The sequence below is a fragment of the Ricinus communis genome, chromosome 8, assembly GCF_019578655.1.
Source record: "Ricinus communis isolate WT05 ecotype wild-type chromosome 8, ASM1957865v1, whole genome shotgun sequence".
Classification (NCBI taxonomy): Eukaryota; Viridiplantae; Streptophyta; class Magnoliopsida; order Malpighiales; family Euphorbiaceae; genus Ricinus; species Ricinus communis.
The window spans coordinates 4,611,072-4,631,710 of record NC_063263.1 but is presented as its reverse complement, the minus strand read 5'-3'; the positions used below and the strand labels follow the sequence as shown (position 1 = coordinate 4,631,710).

Genomic DNA, 20,639 nt, shown 5'->3' with positions numbered 1-20,639 from the left:
AATTTGAGGCTTTTAGAATAGTAGCTCAGCCAATCTTAGAGGAAAAGAGAGCGAATTTTCTATAGAATCTGAGTACTTGCCTAAGAAATAGATGTTGCATATATATGTTTACCGATTCTTTATGCAATTAAGGAAAAGTTAGACTTTATATTCAATATTCATTAGACAATTAAATTAGTTTTTGCTCAAGGACAAGAGATTATAAGTATGCTTATGTCTTGAATGGTTTCCTTACCCCCTTCCTATTCCATCTTGTATTTGTATTTCATTAGAATTGTCTTATTCAATGAAATCATTTCCTAATTGAACAATAAGTAGGTGAATCAAACCCTAATGTGAGGGGATGAGCCGAATCCTAGTAGGACTCGACCTTCTTTATTCTGATAGGAATCCTCATCTCATCATAATTAAATATTTGTTTAAGGCTTAATACATATATAGCTCCATGTATTTAGCTAAAATAGTCGGACAAGCCCCTGCTTTGAGTTTCGCTTATTAGACATTTGAACTTACTAATTGTCTAACATATAAACACCTAATAGTTTCAAATAAATAACGTGATACATATGCTACCACTAAAGAGTCTAGATCAAAACGAACAAGGCTTAACTCCCTCAATTTTGCAAACTGAACTGCCTCCCTCAAAGCCTTAGCTTCTGCAACTAAAGCTGAATTACAACTAATCTACTTGGCAACTGCTTGACACACCTTTCCATGGTTTTCCTTACAAATGAAAGCCACAATAGTTGTCTTTGATTGAGCCAGAAATGATACATCTGAGTTTACAAGAATTTTCCTAAGTGAATACCTCCATTTATCAAGATGAGTGTCTCCATTCCTCATTGAAGCTGGAATAATTCTCTTAGCGCCACTATTAGAGGTCTAGGCACTTTGAAATTCACTCCACACTTGATACCCTCTACTAGCTACCTTTTATATATCATGGAGAACCCTCTTGAAAATCATTTCATTCCTATCCTTCCTACCCTCAACAAATCATAGCTATCTTATCCATGAGATTTAGATCCCCACTGTCCTTACACATCAAACTCACTTCCATCCACCAAGATTTAAAACCAATGAATCCACTAAAGCAAGGCTTATATCCAAGCTAGCTAGCAAACTAGATGCTCCTTGCCCGAGGGCATAAAAACAGGCAATGCTCAATCGTTTTCTCTTGTAGTCTACATACTTGACAAATTGAAGACAAAGAGCAATGCCTGTCATAGAGATTTTTCCAACACACTAACGCCTCCTTAGGACACTTCCAAATAAAACTGTGAACTTTAGGGGGGATGTTTAAACTCTAAACGGACTTCCAAAATTGATTATCAGCTTGGTCAGATGAAGACATCCTACTACTAGTCATTGATCCTTTCCTCTCTTTTATAAGAAAGCGATATCCAAACTTAACTGTAAACTCTCCAATCTTATCATGAATGGAACTCAATAAATCCTCCTTACTATCATAACCAATTAGAGTTCTTAATATTGCCCCTCGATCCTCTTTAGAAAAATATCTTTCCAGCAAATCCATTCTCCAGTTCTTACTAGACCGGTTAATAAGATTTATAACATAAAAGATTTAATTATCCAAAGGCCTCCTCGACTTTACCAACCCATCACCATAGTTTGGCAAACATGCTTGATCCGACATTGACACATACTTATCTGAATTGATTTTCACCTGAGTGCCTTTCTCTAGCAGATTATGCCCCTCTAATAGACCTTGCCATGCCTATAAAGGTCTTCCCCTTTCTTCGCCTTTCAGAACTTAGAGAACGGAAAATAAATTCCTTTACCCATTTTGGACAATTAGCAAGACACTATCTTTGTTTTGCCAAAAGTGCAATGTTGAAACTTTCCAATTGTTGAAAACCCATCACCGTTTCACCTTTGCTGCTATTAAGATTCACCCATTTTATCCAACGAACCCCCTTGGCCATTCTTTATGTTCCTCCACTAGAAGCGAGCAATGAAGCTCTCAACTTATTTTATCACAAACAAAGGAAGTTTAAATACAGACATGATATGGGTAGAAAGAGCTTGGATAACAACCTTAATCATTACACTTAGAAAATTAGACACATGCACCTTAGTTTGGTCCTACAATGCTAGTATTACAAGATAGCTACCTAAGCACTTTTGACACCCTCTTTCGAGCCACAATACTAGTATTCTGACTAAATACTATTTTAGTTTTTCCATAATTTACTGCTTGTCCTGAAGCCATAGAGTACTCATCAAGGATCTTCTTGATGCCACACACCTTTCTCATTGTTGTACAACCAAAGATGAGAGTGTCATCTCCATATAGAACATAGGTAAGAGTATAACAAGTTCTCTTAATCTCATACCCCATGATTTCTCCTTTAGACAGAGCTTTACTCATCGCTCTTAATAGAATGCACGAAACTAAAATGAAAAGGTAGGGGGACAAAGGTTCCCTCTACCTCAACCCTCGAGTTGTAATAAAATAAGGAGAAGGACACCCATTCACCACCACTGAGTAGTTGATTGTAGAGACACAAGATATAACCAAATTAATCCATATGGACTTAAAATCAAGCCTTTCTAACACCAACCAACGGAAACTCTAATTGATTTGATCATAAGTTTTAGCCTAGAAGCAGTCACCTTGGCTATAACCTTATAGATAAAATTACTGCACCTTATAGACTTGAACACAACAAGCTTGATATGGCTCTTTACCGTAGAGACCAAAGATATCAAGGTTTGATTTAGCTGTTTCAATACTTTTCCAAAGACAAAGATACTCTAAAATAACCTACATACGTCACCTTACACTAATGCCCAAAGAGATTGGTAAAAAGCCCCCAAGTATCCATAAGGTTTAGGCGCTTTAATGAGGCCAACTCAAAAACAATAGCTTCAATCTCAGTCTTCAAAACCTTAGCACTTACTAGAAAATGGATGCTCTCAACTATTCTTTGAGTTACAAATATTTACTCCCTTGAGATCAACTTTTTATAGAAAGTTATCACTTCCCTTGCTATATCTCTTTCGTCCTCCACCTAAACTCCATTTTTCACTTGAATTCTTACTACCCAATTGTGTTGCCTTCTCAGAAAACATGTGGAAGAAATGCGTGTTACAGTCTCCCAAATGTAGCCAATTTACTCAGGATTTTTGCTTCCAAAGCATCTCCTCTTGTCTCGATATTTACCTAATTTTTTCTTTTAGCTTACTTTCCTCTTACCCAACCTCCACAGTATAATCCATACAACTCAGCTTTTCTAAATGATTTTGGATACACTGGACCCTACGAGCTTAATTCCTATATTTCTCTTTACTCCACCTTTTAAGGGCTTCTTTACACCTCTGAAGCCTTAATAAAAGAGTCCCTTTACCATTACGATATGGCACAGACGCCCAACCTCCCTTTACTGAGCTTAAGTACTCATCCTCTATTTGTCATCTTAATTCATACTTAAAAGCCTTCCTAATATTCATTCTCTTCCCCTTAAGCTGAATCACCACAGGGTGGTGATCTGAGCCCAAAAAAACCCTATGAACAACATTAGCAAACTAGACCCATCTCCTCCATTGCTCATTCGCCACAACTTTATCCAACTTTACCTTAACATTATCATTTCCTACCTAATTATTAAACCAAGTATAGATCCCCTTTTTGAAATCTAATTCGAACATATCACAATCATTTAAAAGCTGTTTAAAACCCTCAGATTAAGCTTAGTTTATTTGGTTCCTTTCTTACTAAGAGGCTTCAAGTAGACATTAAAGTCATCATACCATAACCATGCATCTCCACACTCATTCTTTGGACCTCTTATCCGATTCCACACCCGCTCCTTATCATCACCTCTAGGACTAGCATTGACACATGTTAAGTGTCATGGTAACTTGTCTTTAATCCTAACATTAATCACATTCCTATCCATATAGACAACCTTAATATCTAAACTATCCAATTACCACAAAGCCAATCCTACAGATACTTTCCACTGGATCATAGTATACGCATGGTCAAGACGTAAAGACTTCCTAATACCTTCCATATAATCTTCCTACTACTTAGTCTCCATTACAAAGACTAAGGATATTTATACTTCCTCGCTAGCTCTTTTAAAGCTTTAACTACCAAGGCTTGCCCAAGACCTTGGCAGTTCCAAGCTAGCACATTTATGGTGAGGTTGGTGTTCTTGGGCTGATACCTTGGCCTGATCATTTGAAATAGTAATTTCTTTTAGTTGACTATCTTTTTCACCCTCCTCTTAGGCTGCTACTACAACTCCTTTGCGAACTAATTTTTTAAGCCTACTAGACTTAGTTCCACTACCAACTTTCTTTTGCTTATTAGGCCTTTCATTGCGGCCTAATATAAACTTTAGCCTTTCTTTTCCCTCTTCGTCCAAACCTAAAAGGGAATCCTTCATCTTTAAATTTGGACCAACTTTACTAGCCTTCTTATTACCGCTATCCTCAAGCATACTTTCTTCCTTACAAGTTCTAACTTTCTTATTTTTTACAATACTACCGTCCACAGTATTTGAAACAAGTCATCCATTGGTATGACTCTTTCTACCATTATCAATATGACGCTACTCTTCTATCATTTCTTTTTCACTTTTACTTGTCTTCCTTTCAATATCCACTCTATCTAAAATGGTTAACTCTTACATTCTTATAATATTATCAACGAATTTATCTTTCATGACCTCTTCTCTCTCTCCTCCTGTTTCTACATTCTTTTTTTTTCTCATTATCAATACTTTCTTTATTTTCATAACACCCATATTTGTAGCCCTTATTTGTATTCAACAACTTACTTTTCTTAGCTCTTTGGTCCTCCCTATACGCTTCTCTAAAAAATTCTCAACAGACCACCACCAATAAACCCATATGCCATCCTACTTTCCTTCCCTTGTCTCTTCTACCATTCGTCTTCCTCTCCTAGCCTCCTTCCATGCCTTGCCCTATTTATTGTCATAATTTTAGCCCTAATCCAAATCTCATACTTCTATCTTCTATTTGACCATTTATCCATTTTTTTATAAATTCTCAGCATCAGGGAACTTCCTCATACTGTGTGGCCTAGGACCCTACATTCATAAGACATCTTCAGGAGGCACTCATATTGGAATCTAACCTAAGAGTCCTTATTTCGTTTGTTATAGAAACCCCTATGCATAGTTTTCAAAACATCTATCAGAATCTTACTCCCATATTCCACTATATAACATTATCAAGAGTCATAACAATCTCCATAACTCCTTTAAATATGCTTTTGTCCAATTTGGTTAGCTACTACTTTCATCATTTGAGTTAGGGGCAAACCATGGATCTGCACCCAAAACTCCTGATGTTGTAAGTCTACTTCTTTCAATGTTACATATAGCGACCACTTTTTTACAATCAACAAGTTATTATAAATTGACCAAGGGTTACCAAGTAGAATTCTCCTCTTGCCTCTCTCATTACTAATCTGAACAGAACATATTCTGGTCCTAGTTATGAGGTTGAACTTTGTAGACCTCCAATTCCTCCGTCAAACTCCACATGCCTCCAATAATGTTCCTCACCAACCTTGACTACTTTCATCATTTGAGTCAACATCTGTTGCACCTAGAGCCAAGTTTAGACTATAAGCCTCCTAATTTAGTTTAGACTATAAGCCTCCTAATTTACATAACTGAAAAAATAGTTTTTGCCACTTCAGACCACAGAAAAGGACCTCACTCATGCATAATAGCTTGATATAATGCGCTATACCATATAAGCTACCAGGTGTTATGAATTAGGTAATTGGCGAGTTCATGTGTTTGATAGGTCAAACTCAAAATAGATGAGGCTATCTGACTATTTTTGATAAGTACATGTGTTAGGCTTATGATTTAAAACTATATGCTAAAGATAATATTTTGTCTAACCATTTACTTAGTAATCTCCTTGTTTTATTTTAAGCCTAGATCTAATGAATTAGATGGTGATGCCTTTTTTCTAAGTCACTCAAGCTAATGGTGTAACTTAGGTTTCTTATACTAACATATATTAAAGTAAAGATGATGTTTCTAATACTTTTAGTCTAAATATGTTCATAACAATTACTATTGCTAAATTAATATGATGGTTAACTAACAATAATAACTACAACTAATAAGGATATGAAAGTAAAAAAAAAATCATTAAATAAATAAATAACAAGATTCATACAAAAGTAAAAAGGCTAAACTAAACACTTATGAAAATTAGCCTAACATATTTAACCCAATGATCATGGTATTAAATAGAAAGATATAAAACAATAAAGTAAAACATCCCTCTAGATCCAAAATTTCTTCAAGTAGGAAGATGATTGGTCATCACTCTCCACTTCTTAAAAAGCTCCTTAAATCTTAAAAAGAGTAATGAAAACTAAACTAAAGTGTTTATGGAAGAACTATAGAGAAAATAATGGTGGACATATGCAGAGAGTAGATAGGAGAAAGCTCTCCTACTCATAGAATTAGGTTTTCCAGATATATATATATATATATAAGTCTTCCTCTAAATAAGTCTCCCTAGAGATGTATACCTAAAATAATTATATCTAATATATAAGATTTTAAATATCTTTATCTCCACCAAATACTATCCTAAATAACTCTTAATATAAATTCTAATAATTATATAAAATGACTAAAATATCCTTGGGCCTTGTAATTAGCTCTATGCATCTTAAACTTGGGCCTTGACACGAAGATATTCAATTAAGCTTCTTTTTTAGTATTTAGCTCCATATTTTTTTCTTTTGGCTAATACTACCTAAAAACAGACAATTAAGCTTAAGTGAGGTAAAAGCACATATCTTTACCATATTATATATAGAAATATATCATTAAAGCTCTAAAATACCCTTAAATATTTATATATAATTTAGACCGATCAAATACTCCCACACTTAAACCTTTACTTGTCCTCAAATAAATAGCAATTGAAAGTTAATTTTTGCAAAAATCATGAAGAAAACCCATACTCAGCTTAAAGATATTATTCAAAAGAATCTCACTAATGCAAAGATCATATCAACCCAAGAACACTTGAATCATAATAATTTCTTTAAGAATTTAAACTTAATCATTGTTAATCAAAAGACTAAAGCATCCAATCCTTCACACCTGTTTCACAATAAGTAGTCTAACTCATCTTTAAAGGATACAACTATGATGCATAATCCAAATTATTATAACCCTATTCAAAAAAGGTAAAATTTTCATTCATAACAAGAGATCGATAGACATTTATACATTTTTTATATCACTGCTTTTGAAGCTCTTAAACTTTTCTTTTCTTTTCTTTACACCGCTTGGATTTTAACTTTTGATACTTGGGGTATTTCTTTATTTCTTGAGATGTTATACCTTTTTATACAAATACAAATATGGGTAATAAATGCACCTAGTTACTCAACAAAACATACTTCAAGATGCTTTGCATACTCATAATCTTAATTGTCTTTTTACGCGAAAATCGACATTGGTCATAAAGATTTCTGGTTACTAAGCAATCAAAATTAGCAGAGTATAACATATTACTTAGAGCTTTAACTTACCCATATCATATCTCGTAAACTTAGGCAAACCAATTTAGTAACAAAAAATCATAGTCTAAATCATACGCTTCTAATTATATCCAAGTCAAATTTGTCATACTATTCATCATGTCCATATGCAAAGAATAGATACTTGACCATTTAAGTGCAAATAACTCATGAGTTCACATTTATACATGTTAAAAATTAACTCAAGAATTCAAGAGACTCGGCATAATAGTATTCTTTCATTGACTCTTATATAGAATAATAAGAAAAAGCTGAGTAGAAAAATTTAAAATTTTGCAAAGCTTCATCAAAGTTGCTAATTCTCATGTCATGGCATGTAAAGTTTAATTGAAAAAATATTCTATTTCCCTCCCGCACACTTAAATTTGACATTGTACTCAATGTCATTGCATATATAAAAATAAAGAATAAAAAGAGAGAAAAAAGATAGAATACTCCCGTGGAATTTTACAATGCATAGTAAGCCATGAACTTGAATTCCAATCTCCACCATCCAAATCTTAGAAGCACACTTGAGCATACATCATAAAAGAAATAAAGAATTGAAAATAATAAACTATCCTAAATATACTAGAAAGACTAAATCCTAATATAATTAAAAATTAGGTCCTGATAAATGGATACAAATTCTAGAATAAAATTTAAAATAAAGTCATAAATCAATAATATGACTATTTATGTGGAGGAGATGGATATATATTTATTTTTTAAAGAGCGTATTTTAATTTAAAAATAACTCTTTTTTATTATAATTAATCACCTAATATTTTAAATTTAATTATTTTAATTTTCGCCAAAAATAGCCAAGAATTTAAAATTTTCGTGTTTTTTTTGCGACCCGTGGAATTTTCAGTGCCCTTGCAGACTGCGTCGTCAACTTCGCTGCTGCCCGCGACTGGCTTGCTAGTGTGCACCTCACCTTGTACGCCATACTGTCTTCCTCTCAGATAGGAGAGAGCTCTCCTCCTTCTATAATTAGATTTTGTAGAGATATATATAGAAAAAAATCCTCCTCTAAATAAGTCTTCCGAGAGATGTATACCTAATATAAGTATATCTAATAGATAAGACTTTAAGGATCTTTATTTCCACCAAATACTATTCCATAAATAACTCTTAATATAAATCCTAATAATTATACAAATGACTACAATATCAATTGGGCCTTGTAATTAGTAGTCTATGCATCTTAAACTTAGGTCTTGACACGAACATATCCAATTAAGCTTCTTTTTTAGTATGTAGCTCATATTTTTCTCTTTTGGCTAATAGTATATGAAAGTAAATACTTAAGCTTAAGTGAGGTAAAAATATATGTTTTCACCATATTATATATAAAAATATATCATTAAAACTCTAAAATACCCTTAAATATCTATATATAATTTAGACCGATAAATAAATAATTTATAAGAAAAAATAAGTTGAGCTTGTTATAAGCACTAGGAGCTAGATTTAGTAAAAGTACATTCGAGCTCATTTATCGAGGCTCCTAATATAAGAAAAATAATTTAAAAAATATTTAACTCATTTGGTTTATTTACATGCTGGTAAACTAACTCGTAGATAAAATATTAATAGTTTAATTTTAAATATATAATTTATATATTTTTTATTTATAATAAATATAATTTTATATGTTTATATTTTATATTTTTATTAAATTATATTCAAAAGTTTTATTAAATATTTTATAATATTAAAAAATATTTTTAATTTGTTGATGAACTAATAAATTTTTAATTAATAGTTATTGAAATTTTGGACTAGATTTAAACTCGTGTAATGTTAATGAATACAATAATATTCGACTCTTTTCAATATAATAATAAAGAGTAAAGTCCAAATTGTCAAGCTTGATATAAATCGAGTCATTAATTTTATTAATTTGATTATATGATATGTAAAGAAAAATAATTAATTAGTTATGTAATGTAATGTTTTATTTTTAAAAAATAAGTTAATCAAAGACTTGAATATACTTTCTAAAATACAAATTTCATCTAATATCATAGATCAAAATTTATACATTTACGACTTTTCAAAAAAAAAAAATAGTAGATTTATGATTTACTAAGGAATATCATAGTTGGCCAAAAATACCTACCAATACTCATTTATATATGATTCATCTAATAGAAATTGTCTACGCCTTCCCGCATGAAAGAAATGTGGAACCTACCAAATCGCCACTAACATTATTTTTCAGGTGAAGTAATTATTTTCTTCTCATAAGTTATAGGCATATAATGCATTTATGGGTCTCCCATACAAATTATTATAAAGAACAACAATTTTTATTTTATTTTCTTATAATCTTAGATGATGGGAAGCTAAGATTGATGAATATAGACAGGGCATGCTAATTTTGCTAATCTTTTTGTCTTTGAAACTATATTTGGAGTCACTAAAATATGGGACCATTAGACAACAAAAGTATATAAATTGGATTGTTTTGTAATGATAGACTTTGTTCTTAATTTTATTTATTTATTTTGTCTTTGAAAGAAAAGGGAACAATATCTACTAAAATTGCCATCTACCCACCTTGCCTTCCTTTATAATTAACACCAAGACAAAGCTAACTAACGATCAGAAAAACAATTAGCATGCCGAAGAAATTTAGCACGCCATGCTTGCTAAAAGGCAAATGAATCACAGCAACTATATATAAAAGATGATAATGTTAGTACCTTATTTATGATTATGAACAATAAAGCATCTTTAGATATCATTAGTAAGTTGCATCATGTCTAAAACTATATATTTCTAGCAATTCACCTTATTCCTCTTTTTCATTACTACAATCATGTGACATTTTAAGTTTTTATTAAATTCTTTTTATATTTTTCTTATATCTATTTTAGTCCGGCTAAAATCAAGCAATTATGCATTACTTTTACTGTCCAATTTCGAAAATTAATCTTGGGTTAATATTTGAGTTAATTAAGTATAATCACCTCCTAAGTTGTAGTTAATTTATACTTGTAGGTTTTGGAGTTTCCCTTGACAATTCTTTTACGGCCTTTTCCAAGCAAAGTTTTGAGATGTTTAGCAATGATTAAGGGTCCCCAAGTAGATCAAATTACAGCCTTGTGTCTCCTTTAACAATTAATTATTTTACTTGGGTTTTATAATTATTATTATTGCTATTATTTTAAAATTCATATTAAGGGAAGCACTATTGCTGTTTGTGTATTTTTTCCTTTTTGGTTTTAATTTTTGGGTACTTAAAGGAGGCATGGGCTTGGAAACCTGCATTGACTTGGGAAGCAGTTACAGAATGTGGGGTCTCTTTGATGTGCTAAATATTTGATTGAATTATGGTCAACTCCATTACTTGAGGATTGGCTGCCCAAATGCCCATTTTGATTTGAACTCATTTTATTGATCAATAAACACCATCATACTTGCCCACCTTTATGGCCTCCATTTTGTGAAGCAATTTTTAGAATCAAAGAATCCTATACACAAAACACCCATTTGTCACTCTCTTACTCCCACTTTAATCCCCCTTTTGTGTTGCACCACTAAAGCTGCATTTTGGTCCAAAGCACAAGAAAGTATTTTGTATATGTCTTATTAGAATTTCATGGCTTTTGAATTGACTCTATATTCCCTTTTAATCTTTTCCTTTTACGAGTTGTCCAATTTTATTGCAAGTCTTGTGATTCAAAAGTCATCTTGTTTTGGTAACTCACCGTTTGAATTTTCTTGGGCTATGCGACATATATCTTATTGCTTCTTTGATTTAGGGTTTAAGCAATGAATATTTGAAAAAAATGAACTTTCCATAGGAATTTGTTTAGTACAATCATCATTTTATATGATTTAAGTCTACTAAGAAGAGCTATAACTTTATATTTGTAACATTGTCGTATATTAAATGGACTGAGACATATAACACTGCTTTTTATTAGCATAATTAGTCAAATATAAATAATTTTTGCATTAAATTTAATGATATATCTAGATCGTTTAAAAGTAGTTTTGCCTTCCGTTGGTTTTGGGCCAAAACTGAATTTGATTATATATATATATATATATATATATATATATATATATATATATATATATCTTTTCAAGTAAATCACAATTAAACTACTAAATTTTAAAATAGTTAAATTATATGTCTAAAATTTAAAAAATATAATAATTACATTCTCGAAACTAACTTCTTCTATTTTTATAGTTTAATGGCATATGACCAGTTAGTTTTACGCGCTAAAAAAAAATCAGTTTAACACTTTTCAACTCATTCTTTTACATGTAAAAAAAATATAACTTTGTATTTTAATAAGTAAAAATTATAAAATGATAAATTAGTTAATAGAAGAACTAGCTTAAGAATATAATTATTCTATTTTTAAAATTTTAAGAATCTAATTAAATATATTTTGACTAAATCGGATGAAAACCTATAAGGAATGGTTTGTTCCTAATTTAATCCTTTCAAAACAGGAACTAAAATTATAATTTTAAAATAATATTTTTATTTATTTATTGGAAGACTAACAAGCAATAGATTATACAATACTAGTGAGGAAGAGATGACTCGCATTCGAGACATCTTACACTAAAAAACAAACATTTTTGCTACTTAAGTTAGGCTTTAAATATAATTTTAAAATGATTTTTTTACCAAGCATATTAATACAATAATGCTAAATTTAAACAGACTTTAGATTCTTTTCCTAATGTTGGAATTAGTTCCAGATATAAAAATGATTTACACGAATTAATTGCTTTGATTTATTTATAATAATAAAATTAAAATCACTTGAATATCACAATCTATAATCTTTATATTTCTAAATAGTTCTTAGACAAAATAAATGAGATTATAAGAGAATATGAAACTATACTTCGAATTAAAACTTAATTAGGATTAACCAAACGACAAAATCATATTCCTGATTTAATATTAAGATAATAGAATTAAAATGAAAACTCTGAATAAATAAAAGTTAAAATGGATTGGGTTTTAGGGTTTAAGGGTTTAGTGGCCCAAGAGTTTAGAGCCCAAAAGCAGAAATAAGATAATCTAGCAGATTATCTGACGTGGCAGCATACTTTATTTTCATACTCTCTCATTATCTTATTAGCCTTTAAACTGCCTTTACTTAGTTTTTTAAATTAAAAAAGAAAATCTAATCAGCTTCTTCCTCAATATACACCCGCTTCACCATTTTTGCCGGTCGCCGGAGCTCCGGTGGAGATTTCTGAAACTTTCAGGTACTTTGTAAATGGGCTTTTTCTCCTTGAATGCTCACACATTTTAAACTTTTCATACTCTGTTTGGTTGCTCAGAAAATGAGGGAAAGAAATGGAAAAATCTTGAAAAAGAAACTGAGTTCATGTAGTGTAGTACCTCTAACTCTTTCACATGCAAGAAAACTACTAGGAAATGTATTATTTTAGCTCAAACACTCAAAAATTTATACTTGCTTATAACATTGTATCACTTTTTCTTTTTCTTTTTCTTTTTCTTTAGCATCTGCATTATTTGGTATTATTAACAGCTAATATTAGTACTATTTGATCTTTTTTAGAGTTATGAGAACTTAGCATATATAATGAAACTGGAAAAATCATGATGATAATGTGATGATCAATTTAACAATGAATGTGAGAGAGAGATGTAAAAACCTCAGCTTGGGGTTATGTTTTGTTATAGAAACAATTCTTTTATTGGCTTGTTATTAATTTTCAGAATGAAATAGGAATAATGTGAGTCCATTTGAAGTTGGTTTGTTGATATTTCAATTACACTCACAGGCTATTAAGTATAAAGCAGTTGCGATGTGGAGTTAAGAATTTTTTTTTCTTTTTTGATTGGTAAGTGTTGAATTTGGTAATATATTCTTATATGTTCAAATGGATATCATCTGAGGCTGTGTTTAACAGTTTCATTTAGTGGTTTCTTGTGTTTGAGGTTGGTGTTAAAGGAATCATTTTGGTGTGCTAATATTTTGATTAAACTGTTCATCTTTTTTTTTCTTTCCCAGATGTTAATTCAAACAGACAATAGCTGGGATTCTAAAAAACTGGTATATTTAACTTTGATGACAACAGCTATCATTCTACACTAATCTAACAACTTGAAGTTTATAATGTACTTGAGGAGACGAGCTAAATGAAGTGTATGAAGATGTGATGTATCTTCCTGATAGAAAAGGAATGTTATAACCAATTTCCCAGCTTTATGTGAAAATTAATTAGCTAGACTACTCTTTGTCAGGTCAGATATTCTATTGTTTTAACCTACTAGCTGAAAAGCTTTAGTCTTACTGGTAAAGAATTGAGGGGCGGAAAAAAGAGATCTTATAGTAAGAATGTAAGCAAAGAAAGTGGAGAAGGTAAGGGGGTTTAGCAAGGGAAGTGAAATGATAAGAAACGTGTAGTCTATGAGGTAAGAACATGTGCACACCTATTATCTAGTCTGATCTGAATTATAAGTGATGTGCAAACTATCTTCACTTATTCATCAAACTTGTTACGGAGAAAGGGAGTGGGTCAAATGAATCATGTGCATCAACTGAAAAGTCATAGATACTGCTATGATGGGGAATCATTCCATGCACTCTACAAATTCAGAAGTAGAGATATTTATGTAAAGGTAAGTCATTTCATGCAGTCATCAAAATCACAATAAACTATGGTTTGTATTAAGTTAAGAATTGAAGATACTGGCAACCAAAAAGTAAATTATTTTCTTCTGCATGTTTATAATTTTCCTTCACATATAGAGGTGTCTTTCTGTTTGTAAATTTGCAAGTTCTTATTTTCTTCCCTAGCTTCTAAGTAGACTTGACAGCCTAAATATTGCACAACATATTGACAATAATCATGGGCTTGATCTCTCATGAAAGGAGAAGTGTTGGGTTTGTTTTCATATTTGTCACTTTGTGATATTATTATTTGATTTTCATTATTGGTTTACCAGATCTTCGCATCTTGATTGCTCAAAGTGTTACAGGATGTCTGCTGCACAAGATGGAATCTTAGGGCGACCCAAGGCAGAATGGACTCCAACTCGTGATGCTTATCTGGTTGAGCTTTTCATTGAGCAGCATAACTGTGGAAGAACTGCTTACAATGAGTTTAAGAACGAAGTGATTAAATCTGTTACCCGTGATTTTAACAAAAACTTTGGCATGAATTTAGAAGAAAACCAGATTAAAAATCGTTACAATGTGATGAAAAAAGATTATGGTGTTGTTAAAACCCTGCTTAGTCATTCTGGATTTCGCTGGGATGAAACACGGCAAATGGTCGTGGCTGATGATAAAGTTTGGGATAGCTACATTGCGGTAGGTAACTTATTCTACATACAGAATGATGCATTGAGAGAAACTTACAACATGTTATTGTAGGTGCGAACTGAAGCAAGACCTTTCAGGCGAAAGAGCTTTCCCCTGTACAAGCAGATGTCCGTGATATTTGAAGGTAATCTTGCTTCAAAATTTCCTGTCCTTTCTGAGTTATATTGTTCAAATCTTCTAGCATTTAGTAACATGCCTGGTCCAGGAGAAAGAGTTACTTTGAAATTTCTTGTTCCGAGTGGAGTGCCTGTCGAAACTGAAGAAGGAAACAGCAATACAGAAACAGTGCGATCTTCGGATCCCATGAATCTGCCTACACAAGTGGTTGAAGGCACTCTTGATTCTGATTCAATAATCCGAATAAATGACATGCAACCTAGAAAGCGCAAATCTGTCGCTGCATCAGCATCAGGCCGCAAAAGAAGATCAGGGGAAAATATTGGAGAGACATTAGAAAATGCTTTATATGAGATGTTCACGGCAGCAACACTAAGAGCTGTACAAAGAAATGTGTTGAATGAGAAAAGTATATATCAGAAGTGCCTAGAGGAGTTGCAGAAATTGGAAGAACTAGACGAAACCGAGTTCACCAAGGCTGTTAATGTTCTCAAAGATGATAAGAATGCAATCGCGTTCATGACAATCAGAGGGCCTCGACGTTTGATGTGGCTGAGGTCTCTATGGCAAGCCTAGTAGCAACCTTATGAAATCAACTCATCTGCTAATCTTAGGAACACGGCTTAGATAGATATAAAATACTAGAGTGTTGGAGTTTGTATTGTTTTACTATTGTCATTTTGCAATGTATCGGACCTCATTATGCAGAAAAGTTTGTAACTTTGTGCCTTGAATATGGAGAGTTGGTTATTTATATAAAATTCAATCGACAGATTATTTACTGTCATCTGTAAAATTATTTGAACAACAAAAAGACCTGTCTTGGATGTTTTTCCTTTTCTACTAGGTTGCATTCCTGTAATAATTGAATAAGCTATACGTATAAAATAATTTCAATTTAGTTTTGCTTTTGCCATGTAGCAAGCTGTATAGTGCAATAAGAAGAAGATAACTGGTTGGAATCTGAAAGTAAACTGAGAAGGAAACTACCCACATAAGTAACTTAAATAGATAGCAAGTTGAACTTTGGTGGGAAAAAGCAAAACAGAAAAATGGAAATGCATACTCATTATAGCCAACTGTTTTTTGAGTCTCAAGAAAAGTAACCGCCTAAAATACAGTTGCATGGGTCAGCACAGCCAACACCACACGCGCACAAAAAGAAAACATCAAAAAGCAAAGAAGGATCCCCACACACACACATACATAAGACACTCTTTGCTTTGCTTTGCTTCATTCTCATAAAGAAAGTGAAATTCTTTACTCAATCTCAAACGCAAACTTCAATAATGGATCATCATCTCCTTCTCTCCTTCGGCTTCCTCACTCTCTTCTCTTTCTCGTTTTTCTCTGGTAATTAATCTTACTCACTATCACTGCCTTTTCTTTACTTATTTTCATTCTCTGATCCTCTTTCTTTCTTTTGCTTTTTTCTTAAAAAGATTTTATGCTTGTCTTTAAATTCTTGCAGATGTTAATTCAATTTCTTTCAAATTCATCAACAAGTGCCGCTATACCGTCTGGCCGGGCCTACTCTCCGGCGCTAACACTCCACAGCTACCTACAACAGGCTTCGCTCTCAAACCCGGAAAATCAAGATCCGTTTCCATACCAGCAGCCTGGTCGGGTCGGGTATGGGGGCGGACTCATTGTTTCCAATATTCCTCCGGTAAATTCTCTTGTCTAACCGCCGACTGCGGTTCCGGTAAAATCGAATGCTCTGGCAGCGGCGCTATTCCTCCGGCGACTTTGGCGGAGTTTACTTTAAACGGCGCCGGGGGTTTGGATTTTTACGACGTCAGCTTAGTCGACGGATATAATCTTCCGATGCTTGTGATTCCGAAGAAAGCTACCAACGGAAGCTGCGGCGCTACCGGTTGTCTGATTGATTTGAATTTTGCGTGTCCTAAGGAGTTGAAGCTGGCGGCGCGTGGGAATAGCGAGACTGGTGTCGCGTGTAGGAGCGCGTGTGAGGCTTTTGGAGAACCACAGTTTTGTTGTAGTGATGGTTATTCAACGCCTGACACGTGTTCACCTTCGATTTATTCTTTGTTCTTTAAACATGCTTGCCCACGCGCGTACAGTTATGCGTATGATGATAAGACTAGCACCTATACTTGTGCCAAAACTGATTATTTGATCATATTTTGCCCGCTGCCATATACGAGGTAAAATGACTTTACATGCTTTTGTTTTGTTGTTAAATAGCATGCATGTAGGAGGGTATTTGAGTAATTTTAGTAGGAGACACAGCTGACACGGTGGCATATTCCGGAAAATTCGGGTGGAGAATAAAGTAACGAGTAGAGAATAATTGAGGTTTGATAGGGATAGATGAGAAACCAGAATTAATGTTTGAAAGTTGCCCTATTAAGTAACCACAAAAAAATCATCCAATTTTATTGTGGCTGTTATAGATATTGTATTTTTTCTATTATTTTATAATAATAATAATATATGAGGGTCGAAGACTCAAACTTGAAATTTAGGATAAGCAGATTGCATAATGATGAAAGAGAAATTCAAATTTAAAATTCAATTTAAGTTGAGATATATATTTTTTGTTATGTTTAAATCTGTGAGCTGATTATGTTAGTCAAAAGAAAGAAAAATTAAAGTTCAGTCTAATATATATATATATATATATATATATATGCTCAAGTGGGTTAGAAGAAATACAAGCTATTATATAAGATTAGGTTTTTTATGTCATTTGAAGTGATATTAACAATTGCTTAACATAATTAGGGGCATAGGAGTTTAAACTCGATTCTTTGTCTAAGTTAATGTATGTGCTTGCTATGTAATCATTACAATGTTGTCCCTTGGGCATTGCAAACTATAGCGCAAGTGTTCCGGGAGGCAAGTTAGTGTCTCAGACTAGATGAGATTGGCATATTGGAAGTCCTAAACTTGCTTGAGCTCACTTGAAATCTAGTTATCCAACTAACCTTTTACTTTGATTTGAAGTAATACTATTATGTCAAATCTCCTTTTGGCTTTACTTTTGATGAGAAAGTCACATTCTATTGCTATTTATACATCAACGTAGCAATAGCATCAGCATTTTCTGGATAAGGGCATATGGTTGTTGCATTGAACGAATTACACGCTAGATTATTGCTTTCCTGAAGTAATGGTTGATTGATTGACTGTTGTACATTGTAAAATTGCTTTATTCCATGAGTCCGTATATGCTTTCAATATTGCAGCCAGAAATTGCTTGAAACACGAAAGGATGGGGCACAGCTTCCACTGGTAAACAAGACTATGATGTACTTATCAAGCAAATCCGTAATCAGCACAGGTGAGGCTTAACTGCAATTTATTGCTGGTGCAGCCCCTAGTAACTGGAAATTTTGCTCTGCTCACCACCTTTACTCTTTTAACTAACATTGATCTGCATTCTTCCAGGCAGATAGTAGCACAAATTCTAGCTGAAAGGGTAATCTTCCTGCATATTGTATTAGCTCTCTGTCGACTTCCATAAGTTGAAGATGGAAGAAATGAATGAAGCAACTGCATAATCGCAACGTCTGGTGGGACTTGTCAAATGTCAACAGTGTATATTCCTTCCTCTATATCCTAGTTAGCTTTCTGCTTTCTGAAATATATCTCATATTGAATTTTTTTTTTGGAATATTATAGAGTACCGATATCTGTTTTACATCATAGTTTTTGCAATGATAGAATATAAATGTTAAAGAAAAGAAAATAGCTACTTTTAGTGAGAAAAGCTTTCCCTAAACCCTGGAAAGGAAAGTGGTTTTATTTTTTCATTTGTAGAGATTGGTTTATTGCATATTTGATATTGATAAACATTTTTCTATCTTGTATTATTCAAAATGTTACTATTCCCCTTTGCTCTTCAGTCTCAAATTCAAACCTGATTCCAGGAGCCTTTTTACAATGTCTTATAGACTAGAATGGTGATGCTGGGTGTTAAGAAATTCCTATAGTGAATTACAAATTAGCTTAACGTCACTTTGTATATTCTTTAATCTTGTAAATCAATGTCCAGTTGCCTAGAAAATATTATTGGGCCTGCCTGAGTGATGTTGAGAACCTTTTTCAGTGAGCTCACCTACGTGATGTCTTTGCCACAGTAACAAGTAGCAACCAGCAGATATCCTCCTAGATTGGTGCAAACATATTCAGCAGTTTCCAGACGTTTTCTCTCAGTTAACTTACCAGACCATTGATAATGTTAAACAGGCCAGGCAGCCTGGCCTCTTGTAGAATGGACACATTAATTGCCCAAACCCAAAGCCTCCAGATAAACTTTCAATTTTAGACGCTCTTTTTCACACACACACACACACAAAGAAGTTAGGAGGCACGTTGGGTTTGATAAATAAATGGGTAATTACTATTTGCTCCCTGTGTCTTTTCATTATTATATTAGTTACTCTCTGACATTTAAAAAATATATTTTTTTACTATTTTATTTTACAATTTTATACTAAAAACTCATTCCGTTAAAACTTATATTAGGAAATCATTAATTACGTATGGTTTTATAGTACTTGCCCCCTGATTTTTTATATAATATATAAATTGCTTTTTATATTTTATTTATTACACTAAAATTTCTTTATGTTTTGAAAATCAAATGCAAATAAGGATCTAAATTGATAAAAGAAATATAGTTTAATCTTCAAACATTTTATCAAAGTTACGATTCTACTGTAATAAATTTATAATAATAATACTATTATTAATAATAATATTATTTATTTTATTTTAACAATATAAAATTAAATTATATGAATTTTTAATATTTTGAATAATATAAGTATTTTTAAAATATTTTAATTTTATTAGAATTTGATTATGCTAAAGATTAGACTAATTAAAGAACACTAATTAATTATTTTTGTACAAAAATTATAATTAAAGAATATTAATTAATTTTCTTATATAAAAACTAAAATTAATTTTTGTATAAAAATAAGACAATAAAATTTTAGTATAATGAATAAATTATAAGAGAGAGTTTGTATATTAAACCAAATATCAATAGACAAATAGTATAAAACTGTATTTTTGTAGAGCTTGCAAGGCCCGGGGAAAAGCATTGAAAGCGAGTGGAAGTTGGAATTCTCTTTTATACCTCAATGCTGTATTTTTGTTTCCTTTTATACAAAATAAAAGTTGCTTCTAGTATTATCCTAGGGGACTTTTTTGGAAATTTTCTAAAGAAATTGAAGATATTATTTTTATTATTAATTTTTTTTAAAATATTGTAAGTTGAAATTTTATTTTAAAAATATTTGTTAGGTATACTATTTTACAAAATAGCATATATTATTAGCATTTTTGTATATATTTTTATAAGAATGATAATATTCAGTTATTTTATATATATTTTTAAATAAAGTGAACATTAATCTTGCCCTTATAGACTCCCCATCCGTTTGATCTGAAGCTGTGAATGGGAACTATGTAGATGATACAGGTGTCTAGGATTGGCTCAAAAATTCTGACCATTGCTTTCTGCTGTCTTAACTGAATTCACATCAAGGTTCACTGGCATCAACAGGAATAGAGAGGGTTGGTGCCTTAATGGATACTGGATCTCACTGTACAATGATGAATCCTGATGTTTTGCCTAG

The 20,639-nt window shown here is 32.2% G+C and overlaps 2 protein-coding genes across 4 annotated transcripts; both read left to right on the top strand.

Annotated features, from left to right (window-relative positions):
- Positions 1–12,696: 12,696 nt before the first annotated feature.
- LOC8268686 (uncharacterized protein At2g29880) lies at positions 12,697–15,831 on the top strand. Of its 3 annotated transcripts, none has more exons than XM_048378443.1 (3): positions 12,697–12,817; positions 14,562–14,895; positions 14,959–15,831. In XM_048378443.1, exons 2-3 carry the CDS (start codon positions 14,563–14,565, stop codon positions 15,598–15,600), a joined length of 975 nt encoding a protein of 324 aa, XP_048234400.1. In that variant the 5' UTR covers positions 12,697–12,817; position 14,562; the 3' UTR covers positions 15,601–15,831. The 3 variants fall into 3 exon arrangements, with proteins under 3 accessions (XP_048234400.1, XP_048234401.1, XP_048234402.1); XM_048378444.1 differs by having other exon boundaries at positions 12,731–14,201; XM_048378445.1 differs by lacking the exon at positions 12,697–12,817 and having other exon boundaries at positions 14,240–14,895; positions 14,959–15,031; positions 15,113–15,828.
- Positions 15,832–16,037: 206 nt separating this feature from the next.
- LOC8268687 (thaumatin-like protein 1b) lies at positions 16,038–18,887 on the top strand. The gene is made up of 4 exons (XM_002532655.4): positions 16,038–16,377; positions 16,496–17,192; positions 18,237–18,331; positions 18,439–18,887. Exons 1-4 carry the CDS (start codon positions 16,314–16,316, stop codon positions 18,444–18,446), a joined length of 864 nt encoding a protein of 287 aa, XP_002532701.1. The 5' UTR covers positions 16,038–16,313; the 3' UTR covers positions 18,447–18,887.
- The last annotated feature ends 1,752 nt before the right edge of the window (positions 18,888–20,639 follow it).